General features: G+C 51.5%; 1 protein-coding gene across 1 annotated transcript in view; it reads right to left on the bottom strand.

The window, feature by feature from the left end:
• Positions 1 to 1,696: 1,696 nt before the first annotated feature.
• Positions 1,697 to 13,067, bottom strand: part of RNF167 (ring finger protein 167) — a 30,786-nt gene continuing 19,415 nt past the window's right edge. The window contains exons 7-10 of the mRNA XM_082197787.1: positions 9,133 to 9,238; positions 7,574 to 7,667; positions 3,047 to 3,127; positions 1,697 to 2,308 (exon numbers count right to left, since the gene is read on the bottom strand). Of these exons, the coding sequence (XP_082053913.1) occupies positions 1,920 to 2,308; positions 3,047 to 3,127; positions 7,574 to 7,667; positions 9,133 to 9,238 (670 nt within the window). The 3' untranslated portion in view covers positions 1,697 to 1,919. The remainder of the gene's footprint in view (positions 2,309 to 3,046; positions 3,128 to 7,573; positions 7,668 to 9,132; positions 9,239 to 13,067) is intronic.

The following is a 13,067-nucleotide window of genomic DNA, read 5'->3' as shown; positions in this document are numbered from 1 at the left end:
CCCGGGGGTCATCCATCCCAACCCCCTTTGAGGCAGAGATTGACCTCCAAAGAAGGAGAGGCCACCGCCTTCCGATGGGGCGCAAGAGCCTGCCGGATCGGGCCCAGAGGGGCCCCTTTAGTCCTCATAAGGAACCAGCAAGCAAGAGCCACACTCCCCCCCCCCACAATTTCCACTAAATTTGGGTCTGTGGTTCCGATCATTTCAAGGGGGTTGAGCTAGATGGCTCCGGGGTCCCCCTTCTGCAAAAGCCCTCTTCTCCTCCATGCAGCCCTCCGGAGAATCGGTTTAATCCTCTTTTAAGCCATCCAGGTCTGCAACTGCCCTAGTCTCCTGTGGCAGGGAGTTCCATAGGCTAGGAGGGTTTGTTGTTGTTTTTCCTGTCCCAAAAAGTTCCAGTGTTAGGAAAGAGGGAGGAAAAAATTCTCTCTCTGTGTGTGTGTGCATCGGTTTAATAAACATTGCCTCTTCTGGCCTGTGTGTCAAACCTCTTCCTCTGCTCTTTTATGGGGCCGGGCTCGGAAGGGGGTGGCGCTCGGAGCCTGTTCCTCTTTTGCCCTACTTAGGCAGCAGAAAACCGTTCGCTCCCCCCACTTTGCAAACACAAATAGCCCAGCAGACTTTTATTTTAAACCATCTTCCGTTTATTCCGACTTAAATCTCTCTTTTTTTAATATTATTATATGGAAGTCTTGATTTCCTTTTCCCCTCTGCATCCAGGGCATGTCCGAGCCCTTTGCTGGGGGGGGGGTGTCTTCCCCACACTCCCCCCCCAGGCAAAAGCCCCAGCGGCAGCCCCTTTGCATCCCCACCATAAAACTGTACAGTGAAAAATAAAAAGTCCTTTACAGTAAAAATTATTCAAGGCGATCGAGAGAAGGCTAGGCAGCAGCGACTCTGGCAGGCAGCAGCTGGGGGCGGCGAGGAAGAGGAGAAATGGCCCCCCACGGCACCCCCACCCCCCAAAAACCGGCACCCCCTTGTTAGTTCCTACGCGGAAATAGGATCAGTATCCTGCCCGTTGCAGGGGGGGGGCAAGAAAGAGACCCCTACAGAAATTTCCGGGGGGGGCATGGAAGGAAAAAAGGGGGTTAAAAGGTAGAGTCCCCCCCCCAATAATCATTATTATAGGATGCTAAATTTGGAAGTTAGTGTTGAAAATTAGGAAGGTCAGCAGTCCCAAGAGGAGGGTTTTTTTAATTTTGGAGGGGGGCAGAGAGAACAAAAAGACCCCCCCCCCAGTTCCTTGGCACACAATGGGGAGAAAAGTGCAAAATCGCAAGAGGGAGGAGGTGGGGGGGGGCGCTGCAATGTGGGGTGGTCTACACCCAAAGGAGCCCCCAACCCACCCTGGGAGTTGTAGGGGGCTGGGGGGGGAGGTTTGGCATGCTTTGCAAGGGGGGGGGGCTCCCCATCCATGTGTTAAATTTATATACTGTCCATCATCATGAGCTCCTCACTGCCCCCCCCAAAGGATACAGGACTTTCTGGCCCCCTCCCCACAAAAAAAATACTGTGTTTAATTGGGACAGCCCCCCCCCCCCGTGCACCAAGTTTGAGGAGGGGGAGGCTCTGCTTCGGCCGCTATGGGGTCTCTCTCCCCCACACACACACAGGAAAAAGGCCGCCTCCCTCTTGGCTTTTGCATCCTGTTCCCCCCCCCCAGAAAAAAGACACCCAAAGGGGTCTTGGACCGACCCCCCCACCCCACTCCTGCCCTGCGCCCCCTCCAATGCTGCAAAGACCCCCAGACTCCCTGAAAAGTTAACATATATAGTGGAAGCTCAGTGGTCAAAAGCAAGAGGGACGAAGTGGGGGGGCTGTCTTTTCAGCCGCCCCCCCACTTCCGGCTTCCCTTTGGGGTGGGGTGCCTGACCCGGGGGGTGCCCCTCTTGCGCCCCCCCATGCCCAGCACGGCGCTAGACTGGGAGGGGGCCCCTGGGGAGAAGGCCCTTTGTCTGGTCCCAATCCTGCTCCCCTTCGCCCCCCAACTCTTCCGTGTGGTCCTGGGGGGCGGCGGAGGGGGGCGACTGCCCCATGCTCCCGAAGGAGGGCCCCCCCAGGGCGGCGCTGGGTGAGGGGCGCAGGAGGGGGGTGCGCTCTGAGTCGCCCCTTTCCTCCTCCTCCTCCTCCTCCTCTTCCCCATGGCCCCCCTGGCCCCCCGCCTCTTCCTCGTCCTGGGGGGCGCGGAGACCCTCTTCCCCCTCTGAGTCCGAGTCGTCCGGGCAGCGCAGCACCCTCTGCTTGCAGACGGGGCAGGTCTTCTTGGTTTGCGTCAGCCAGGGGTCCACACACTTGCAGTGGTAGGCTGGAAAGAGAGAAGAGATTGAGGGGTCCGCCGGATGGGACACTCCAAAGGTCATCCAGACCAACCCACAGGGTGCCAAACTCAAGGATCCCCAGAAGATGGCCGGCCAAACTCAAGAATCCCCAGAAGACAGCCGGCCAAACTCAAGGATCCCCAGAAGAGGGCCGGCCAAACTCAAAAATCCCCAGAAGAGGGCCGGCCAAACTCAAGAATCCCCAGAAGATGGCCGGCTAAACTCAAGAATCCCTAGAAAATGGCCAGCCAAACTCAAGAATCCCCAAAAGGTGGCCGGCCAAAATCAAGAATCCCCAGAAGATGGCCGGCCAAACTCAAGAATCCCCAGAAGATGGCCGGCCAAACTCAAGAATCCCCAGAAGATGGCCGGCCAAACTCAAGAATCCCCAAAAGGTGGCTGGCCAAACTCAAGAATCCCCAGAAGATGGCCGGCCAAACTCAAGAATCCCCAAAAGGTGGCTGGCCAAACTCAAGAATCCCCAGAAGACGGCTGGCCAAAAGCCTCCCAAGGTCCGTCCGGGGTCACAGGAGTTGTAGACTTGGGAGGGGACCCCCCAAGATCATCCAGCCCAACCCCGATTCCAGCTAAAGGATCCCGGGGGCGAAGGGTCGCCCGCCCCTCCCCCCTCCCCCCGTTTGCAAACTATCCTCCTCAAATCGTGGCGCCCAGAACGGGACGCATCCTGGCAAGGGAGCCCTTTGGAGTCGCTGGGTTCTCCTTACCGTGAGAGCAGGGCAGGATTCGCAGCCGCTCCCCGTCTTCGTACTCCTCCAGGCAGATGGCGCAGACGTCGTACTCGTCCCCTGCGGGAAGGAGGCGGGGAGAGACATCGTCAGGAGGGGATCCCGTCATCCTCAAAGAAACATGGGGTGGTGGAGTTGCAAGGGGACCCCCAGAGGTCATCCAGACCAACCCCAGGAAACGCTGAAGAAATCTGTGACAGGTGCTCAGAAACACCCTCCCACCCAAGGCAGGATCTGTTATCTGGGGGCAGGCAAGGCTATTCTGCCTGCGCAAGGATTCGAACCCGCTCCCTCCATCCGGGAGTCCGGCTTAGGCTGCTGCCCCCCCCCTCAGTCAATATGCCAGCCCTCGATTCTATTACTCATCGTTAATTGTCGTCTCGCTTATTAATCATTAGCTGCGGGGGTTGGTCACCAATCATCATGTGTTGTTATTTATCGCTGCTGTAATTATTATTAACGTCTGCTGCCGTTATTTATTACTACTATTATTAGCCGTTATAATTATTAATTGCTTGCCCTCCACCGTTATGGTCCCGGGGTGGGTGACCTCCATTGAAAGGCAAAGCTAGAAGCACAGAAATAAGGCAATTGCTGCACTGCCGGGGGGCTCGGCTGGATGACCGCTGGGGGTCCCATCCATAACTCTATAGGGGAAGGAAGCACAGAGGAGGGAGGAGGCTCCCAGCACCGTCTGTGTGGGGCAGCAAAGGGTGGAGTGGGGGGTCAGAAAAAGGTGTGTGGGGGGTATTAACCTCAAAAGGAAGTACTGAATTTCCACATGCCTGGGTTTCTGGAGCTGCGATTCCCGCATTGCAGGCGGGTTGGGATGGATGACCTTTGGGGCTCCCTTCCTACTCCACCATGGATTCCTTGAGGGTTGGGATGCATGGCCTTTGGGGCTCCCTTCCTGTTCCGCCATGGATTCCTTGCGGGTTGGGATGGATGACCTTTGGGGGTCCCTTCCTATTCCACCACGGATTCCTTGCGCATTGCAGGCATGTTGGGATGGATGGCCTTTGGAGGTCCCTTCCTATTCCACCATGGATTCCTTCTACATTGCAGGTGGGTTGGGATGGAGGACCTTTGGGGGTCCCTTCCTATTCCGCCACGGATTCCTTGCGCGTTGCAGGCGGGTTGGGATGGAGGACCTTTGGGGGTCCCTTCCTATTCCGCTACAGATTCCTTGCGCATTGCAGGCGGGTTGGGATGGATGACCTTTGGGGGTCCCTTCCTATTCCACCATGGATTCCTTGCGGGTTGGGATGGGTGACCTTTGGGGCTCCCTTCCTATTCCACCCTGGATTCCTTGCAGGTTGGGATGGATGACCTTTGAGGGTCCCTTCCTATTCCACCATGGATTCCTTGCGCATTGCAGGCGGGTTGGGGTGGATGACCTTTGGGGGTCCCTTCCTATTCCACCACGGATTCCTTGCAGCTTTCTCTGGGGCGGGTGGGGGGCTCCTTTAACCCCCCCCCCAAGTTGTGCCTGGGCCTCTCTCTCTTTCCCCTGTGAAAACAGGAAGCGGCCTCCCTCGCAGCAGCGGCGTCAGGGAAGGGAAGCGGTCAGAGCCCGGCTGCCGCTGCTCAGCTGAAGCCTGCAAAACTCTCTGCCGGGCCTTATAAGGCAAACGGCAGCCGGTCGGCCCCCGCCGGCCTCTCCCTCCCTCCCTCCCGCTCTGACTCAGCCTTGGCCAAAGCCAGGCGGGAGACCGAGGAGAGGAAAGGGGCGGGGAGGCCGCAAGAGGCCCGCCGGATCAGGGCCCCGGCCTCGCTAGCATCCCGTTCTCACAGGCGCCGACCGCAAAGGCGGGATTCGAACGCAGGACCGGCGCGGAAGCACGGCTTGCTTCTCACAATCGCCTCCGACAGCCTGATTTCCCCTCTGTGAATTTCCCCCCAAAGGTCATCCAGCCCAACCCCGGTCCCTTGCAATGAAGGAATCTCAGTTGCAAAATCCCTGGGGTTGGTCTGGATGACCCCCAGGGTCCCTTCCGTCTCGACGGTTCTAGGATTCTCTCACCCAGCCTCTGCTTAGAAAGGAAGGAGGGAGACTGTCCGTCTCTGGAGCGGCTCTTCCTCAGAAAGGAGCCGATCGGGACCTTGCAAGGTACTAGTCCCTAATGAGGACAGAAGTGCAGAGCTAAGCCAGGGACCCTCAGGGGTCATCCAGCCCAACCCCCCGCAATGCAAAGGGGAAAGTCATCCCCATTTGGGGACAAGTCTCTACAGTCGCCCCCCTCCCGCGGTTCATGTCGGGGGCTCTCTGGCTACCCGGACGCCTGGGTTCCTCTCCTGACCATTTCTTTGCAAGTGCTAGGAGAGCGTGATTCGCACCCATGCCCCTGCGTCCAAAAGGAAGCTGAGGATGAAAACCCCGCGCCCCCCAGGCCAGGTGGGACGGCTCGGCATAGGAACCCAAGAAGCGGCCTCCTACCCACTCAGCAACGCTGCCAATGGCCGGCAGCCGCTCTCCGGGGTCCACACACACACATTTGTGTGTTCAAAATACTGGAGGAGTCAAACATTCTCCCCGTCAAAATTAATTGCTGCTTTTCTGCTGTGGAGGAAATTGCTGCCTGAAAGGCAAGATGTTAAAGAGGAGAATCGGGTTGGGCGGCTGCAGTGCCCGGGGTTGGGCTGGATGACCCCTGGGGGTCCCCTTCCAGTCCTTAGGATTCTGGGCTGGAAAGGAGGTGAAAAGGCAAAGGCCTTCCTTTCCCCTTTCGCAAGAAAGGCAGAGAGAGAGAACGGAAAAAAACCCCAAGGTGTGGGTTGCAGCGCAGTCAAGGCTGTTGCAGCGCAGCCGCTCCCCGCCCCCCCTCCCCTTTGGCCCTGAAAGAGGAAGGAAGATACAGATCTTTGGCGGGAAGAGGGGGGAGAGGAGGGCGGCAGGGCGCCCTCTGGCGGGGAAAGGGGGCACTGCAGGGACACACACACACACACAAAAGCACAGAAACACACACAAAAAAACACAGACACACACAAAAAACACAGACACACAAACACACACACAAAAACAGACACAAAGACACACAGACACACACAAAAGCACAGACACAAAGACACACACACACAAAGACACACACAAACACAGACACAACGACACAGACACACACAAAAACCAGACACAAAGACACACACACATAAAAAAATCACAGACACAAAGAGACACACACACACACATGGACACACACGGACAGACACAAAGACACACACACACACACACAAAAACACAAAGACACAGACACACACACACACACACAAAAACACAGACACAAAAACACAGACACACACACACAAAAACACAGACACACAAACACACACACAAAAACAGACACAAAGACACACACACACAAACAAAGACACACACAGACACAAAGACAGACACACACACAAAAAACAGACACAAAGACACACACACATAAAAAAATCACAGACACAAAGACACACACACACACACACAAAATCACAGACACACACACACACACACACACACACACTCCTGTGGACAAATCCCTGCTCCTCCTAGTCCAGAGGTCAGCAAACTTTTCCAGCAGGGGGCAGGTCTACTGTCCCTGAGACTTTGTGGGGGGCTGGTCAATATTTTTTAGGGGGTGGGGAATGAACGAATTCCTCTGCCCCACAAATAACCCAGAGATGCATTTTAAATAAAAGGACACATTCTACTCGTGTAAAAGCACGCTGATTCCCAGACCGTCCGCGGGCCGGATTGAGAAGGCGATTGGGCCGGATCCGGCCCCCGGGTCTTAGGTTGCCGACCCATGTCCTAGACCAGGCCCTCCAGCTGTTTTGGGACTACAACTCCCATCACACATGACACCAGTGGTCAAGGATGATGGGAATTGTAGTCGCAAAACAGCTAGAGGGCCACATTGTGACCTAGACTTTTTCCAAGTCCCCCTCCATCCCTTTCTCCTGCTCCTTCCTCAATCCCCGGAGGCGCCTGAGATCCGAGGCAAGGTGGCAACCAGGATTCGAACACAAGACCAGCCCTCTCCCCTCTGCTTCCAGCAATTGGCCTTCAGAAGCGTTCGCTGCTGTGGCAGACAGTAGCCAAATGGCCAGTGGCCACCGATAGCCCTCCTCTCCTCCGTGCATTGGCCCAATCCTCTTTCAAAGCCATCCAGTGGGAGGGAGTTCCGCAGGTGAACTGGAAAACGAATTTCACTGCTGTTTCTGCGTGTGCAGAGGTGCCATTGCCAGAGTCTGCTCCCCCCCTGCCTGGGGACACCTGCCCTCTCCCTCCGCTGCCCCCAGCAACTCCATCGGCAGTGATTAGATTCCTGCATCGCAGGGGGTTGGGATAGATGACCCCCCGGTGTCCCTTCCAACTCTCTTTATTCCGATTAGGAGGTTTTGCACTACGCCTCCTCCAGCTTGTGGGGAAAAGGCTGCTACTCCAGGAAACTTCCTTGCCCGGATCCGGCCAGCCGCCCCCTCCCAGGCGGCAGCTCTCCCCCCCCCAGACCCCCACCACCTTACCTTTCTTATACTTGTGGACGGGGACTTTCTTCAGCTGCTCCTTTGAGAGCCGGTTCCTCCTCATCCTCTTCCGGTGCTGGATGCAGCGCACAATCTGCTCCGCAGGGAGAAATGGGATTTGTGATCGGCTCTTCTTGCCTGGCACGGGGTTGGGCTGGATGACCTCTGGGGGGCCCTTCCCATTCTACGATTCGGTGCTTCAAGGAGTCCTTAGCAGGGGGTTACTGCTATTGCACACCCCTCATTTTAGGCACAAAACTCCCAATACATTCGTGGAAAAGAATCTCTAGAATCACAGAATTGTGGAGTCTGAAGGGGACCCCCAGTGGTCATCCAGCCCAACCCGCTGCATGCAATGCAGAAATCTCAGTTTAAGCATCCAAGGCAGACGGCCATCTAACGTCTGCTTAAAAACCTCCAAGGGAGGAGAGTTCACAACTCCACTGCTAAACAGCTCTGACTGTCAGAAAAGTTTTTCCGACAGTTTAATTGGAATCTCCTTTCTGGGCACTCAAAGCCACGGGTTCGAGTCCTACCCTCCAGTCCAGGAGAAAAAACAAGCTTGCTCCCTCTTCCATGTCACTGAGATCTTGGAAGGTGGATACACTATAGTCTCCTCTTTTCCAGGCTGAACATCCCCGGCTCCTTCAACCGTTCCTCATCAGGCTGGGTTTCCAGACCCCTGTCAATCTCTCAGCCCACCTTCCGGCTTCCCAATCTCCTTCCCAAACTGGGGTGCCCAGAACTCCAGCCCTCAAGCCGGGGGGCTGACCAAAAGAAAAAAAAAACAGTCACGGAACCGAGAAATTGCACAAATGCCGTGAAAATCCCTGAAACGAGAAGGAATTGACTAGAAATATTATCGTATGGAAATAAACTAAATAATAAGAATCAAAAAGTTTAAGGAAGAAATTAAAGAAAGCCTTAACGGGATGCCGGCTAAAACCTCGTCTCACTGAACTATTCAGTTTCCTCAGAAGGAATTAGAAAAATCATAAAGCTTAAATGACCAAATGTTTTTAAAAAGGGGGTAGAACTCCCAAAAATTCTGAAGTATTATAATCCTAGCTCGGGTCTGACCAAAAGGGAGCAAATTAATGAATGTTAGAAAAATGTTGAAATGAAGTTATATGGCTTTAGTAGAAATATTATAAGGAATTAAGTACAGATAGGTTAATAGAGTATTAAAGGAAAAAATAAGGTTAGAAAGAGTTAAGATAATTACAGGATAGAAAACAGAGGAAGATGGAAAGGAATTGCTCAAATAATTAACAAAAGTGGAATACGAAAAGGGAGGTGTGAGGAGGTCGTGGAAATAAGGGAATGAAAGATGGGATAATGAAATTGTTTGATTTATTTTAGTGTCTTTGTCTTGTTTTGTTAATTTGATGTGTTGTATTGTATTGTTTTTCTTTTCTTTTTTTCTTTTTTTTTAGTGTTTGTGGAAAATATAATAAATGTTATTTAAAAAAAGAGAGAGAGAGAAACCCCGGGAGCCAAAACTATGGAGGTGTCCGTCCATCCATTCCGCCCCCCCCTTTCCTCGCACGGTCACTCACCAGAATGGTGCACATCACGGCCATGACGATTCCCACGACCCCCGTGAAAGGGATCAGGTAATAGCCCAGGGGGAAGATGTATTCCGGGATCAGGATCACTTGGCCTCTGCGGAGGAAGAGGAGGAGAAAAGAGAGCGGATTCAGAAACCCCAAAGATCTCAGCCTTGGCTCAGAATCTGGGGTGCAAAATAATAATAATAATAATAATAATAATAATAATAATAATAATAATAATAATATTGGCGGCAGCAGGAGGCCCCATTAGCTAAAGTGGTGCTTCAGGTTAAGAACAGACCTGAACGAATTAAGTACTTAACCCGAGGTACCACTGTAATAATAATAATAATAATAATAATAATAATAATAATATTGGCGGCAGCAGGAGGCCCCATTAGCTAAAGTGGTGCTTCAGGTTAAGAACAGACCTGAACGAATTAAATACTTAAACCGAGGTACCACCGTAATAATAATAATAATAATAATAATAATAATAATAATAATAATAATAATTTATTTATATCCCGCCCTCCCCAGCCGAAGCCGGGCTGAGAGTGGCCAACAACAGTAAAAATAACACGGTTTACCTAAAATCGCAATCAAGTCATTGAAATACATTCAAAAATCAATTCATTCTGAAATCAATTCAGAGTCAATAAGAAGGGGAAATACCACCAGACATCCGTTTCACCCCCTTGGGCACCCCTTTTATTCTTTTTAAAATATATTTTCTTTTTTACCAACCACCAAAACACAAACAGTGAACACCATGCCCCCCCCTGGCATTTGATACATTGGGTATACAATATTCAATAATATAGAATATTCAATAATATACATATTCAATAATATTCCATAATAACGTATTCACATCAACCATATGTATGCTTCTATATTCCTTAACACTTCTCCCTCCACAAGGTTTATTTCACTTTTAACAACTTAATTGCCCCAAATTAAATATGCAGGAAAAGCTATAAAATAAACTGTGCGATAAAATCAAAATATTAGAAAAAAGTACAATGAGAATGATTGGACGTTTTTGTTCTAGAGGACTTTATTGGTCAAGATTATGAGAATACAACCGACATTCTTTTGTTTTAACGTTAATTCTCCTTGGCTTTTTACTTTTATTCTTGTTATTCCCTTTTCATTTTCGTGCGAAATTTTCTTGTAACTATTTGTAATGCATTTTTATGGTAGTATTTTAAATCAATAAAGACATATTCAAAAAAATAAATAAATAAAGGGAAACTTGGCCCTTTTATGGTTTTAAAATGCCACCTGCTGGACGGTTTGCAGTTAGGAAGAAGGTAAAAAACGTAAGGAGAATCTGCCGGATCAGGGCCACTTAGTCCTGCCTCCTGTTCCCACAGGGGCCAACCAGGGGCCCCGAAAGCAGGCATGGTCAAACTCGGCCCTCCAGATGTTCATGGGACTACAACTCCCATCATCCCTGACCGCTGGTCCCGTAAGCTAGGAATGATGGGAGTTGTAGTCCCAAAACATCTGGAGGGCCGAGTTTGGGGGTGCCTGCCCTAAAGGGAAGCCCCAAAGCAGGATTCGAACACAAGACCAACACTTTCCACAACTGGGATTCAGAAGCACCCAGGACTAGTAGCCATCCGCTGCCCTCTCCTCCGCCGTGAATTTTTCTAATCCTCTTTTAAAGCCATCCAGGTAATAATGATGATGATGATGATGATGATAATAATAATTTATTTATACCCCACCCAGACAAACAGTTAGAGTATATTGAATTGGCTAGATTAACAGAGGCGATTAGAGACCACTAATTGCAATTAGTGCAATTAGAGTTTCGAAAAGCATGCGGGGGGGGGGGAAATGCAGAGAATACTTCACAAAACAGCACCCTAAAATACACACCTGGACTTGTTTGATTAATGTCTGCAGGAGACTTTGTGGACATTTAAGTTATAGTTATAATTAGAAAAATCTTAATAATTATTCATAAAGAAAACAGCTTATAAGAAGTAAATAAGGAGGCCAGATACAGGATAAAGGAAGCCTTTAATTTGGTTGTTTGCTTATTGTATGTTATGTTCACGTTTAATGAGGGTGGATTTCTGTATTGGTGGCGGTGGGGGTTATGTTATGTTGTAAATAAAATAATAATAATAATAATAATAAATTTTTATTTATATCCCGCCCTCCCCAGCCGAAGCCGGGCTCAGGGCGGCTAACAACAATAAAACTAGTTCAACATTCTAAAACATTCATTATAACATTAATTAAATCAAATTAAAATCAAATTAATGGCAACCATCAAGCAAATTTTTGTGCAGATTGCCAGAGGAGGGGGTCAGGCTGCGCCCTGACAAAAGGCCTGGTGGAACAGCTCTGTCTTGCAGGCCCTGCGGAAGGATGCCAGGTCCTGCAGGGCTCTAGTCTCTTGTGACAGAGCGTTCCACCAGATTGGAGCCGCGGCCGAGAAGGCCCTGGCTCTAGTTGAGGCCAGCCTAACCTCTCTGAGGCCTGGGATCTTTAGGGTGTTTTTATTTGCAGACCGTAAATTTCTCTGTGGGACATACCAGGAGAGGCGGTCCCGTAGGTACGAGGGTCCTAGGCCGTATAGGGCTTTAAAGGTTACAACCAGCACCTTAAACCTGATCCTGTACTCCACCGGGAGCCAGTGCAGCTGGTACAGCACCGGATGGATATGATCTCGCAGCGAAGACCCCGTAAGGAGTCTCGCTGCGGCATTCTGCACCCGCTGGAGTTTCTGGGTCAGTCTCAAGGGCAGCCCCACGTAGAGCGAGTTACAATAATCCAGTCTGGAGGTGACCGTCGCATGGATCACAGTGGCTAGGTCAGGGCGAGAGAGATAAGGAGCCAACTGCTTAGCCTGGCGGAGATGAAAAAATGCCGCCTTTGTTATAGCTGTAATCTGCGCCTCCATAGAGAGGGAGGTATCGAAGATTACACCCAAGCTCTTCACGGATGATGCTGGCACTAATTGCACCCCCGCAAGAGACGGGAGTTGCCCCCTCAATCCCATATCGCTCCGTCCCAGCCAGAGGACCTCTGTCTTCGAAGGATTTAACTTCAACCGGCTCCCACGTAACCATCCAGCCACAGCTTCCAGACATCTGGTCAGTGTGTCTGGGGCCGAGTCAGGATGGCCATCCATCAACAGATAGAGTTGGGTGTCATCGGCATACTGATGGCAACCCAGCCCAAAACTCCGGACAAGCTGGGCGAGGGGGCGCATAAAGATGTTAAAAAGCATCGGGGAGAGAATCGCACCCTGAGGCACTCCACACACCAAGGAGTGGCGCGATGACAATTCCCCCCCAAGCGCCACCCTCTGTCCCCGACCGGAGAGAAACGAGCGCAGCCATTGAAGGACTGTGCCCTGGATCCCCACGTCGGCAAGGCGGCGGTCCAGGAGTTCGTGATCGACCATGTCAAAGGCTGCTGACAGGTCTAGAAGAATCAGCAGCCCCGACCCGTCTCGATCCAGCTGCCTGCGGAGATCATCTGTTAGGGCGACCAGAGCCGTCTCGGTCCCATGACCAGCGCGGAAGCCGGACTGGAATGGGTCGAGAGCAATAATTTTTTTAAAAAATTATACCCCGGCCATCTGGCTGAGTTTCCCCAGCCACTGCTTGGTGGTCCATCACTGGCCCCAGTGGCAGGGAGTTCCACAGATTAACTGCACGAAGAAAGAGTTTATCTTGCCTGGCCTGTATCTCCCCAAAATTCCTGAGATGTCCACAACTTCTGACCACGACTATAAATAAAATCCCCATCATGTCTGTCCTTTTCTCCAAACTAAAAGCCTCAAGCCCAGGGGAGTCTTTCCAGCCCCTCGATACTTTTGGGGGTCCTTTTCTGAACCTCTCTGCAAATGATACCCAGCTCTACCTCTCTTTCAAATCGGAACCAGTGAAGGTCCTGTGTGAGTGTCTGGAGGC

This window comes from Podarcis vaucheri (genome assembly GCF_965113315.1).
Source record: "Podarcis vaucheri genome assembly, chromosome: 13".
Taxonomy (NCBI): Eukaryota; Metazoa; Chordata; class Lepidosauria; order Squamata; family Lacertidae; genus Podarcis; species Podarcis vaucheri.
This window is presented reverse-complemented; position numbering and strand designations above follow the sequence as displayed.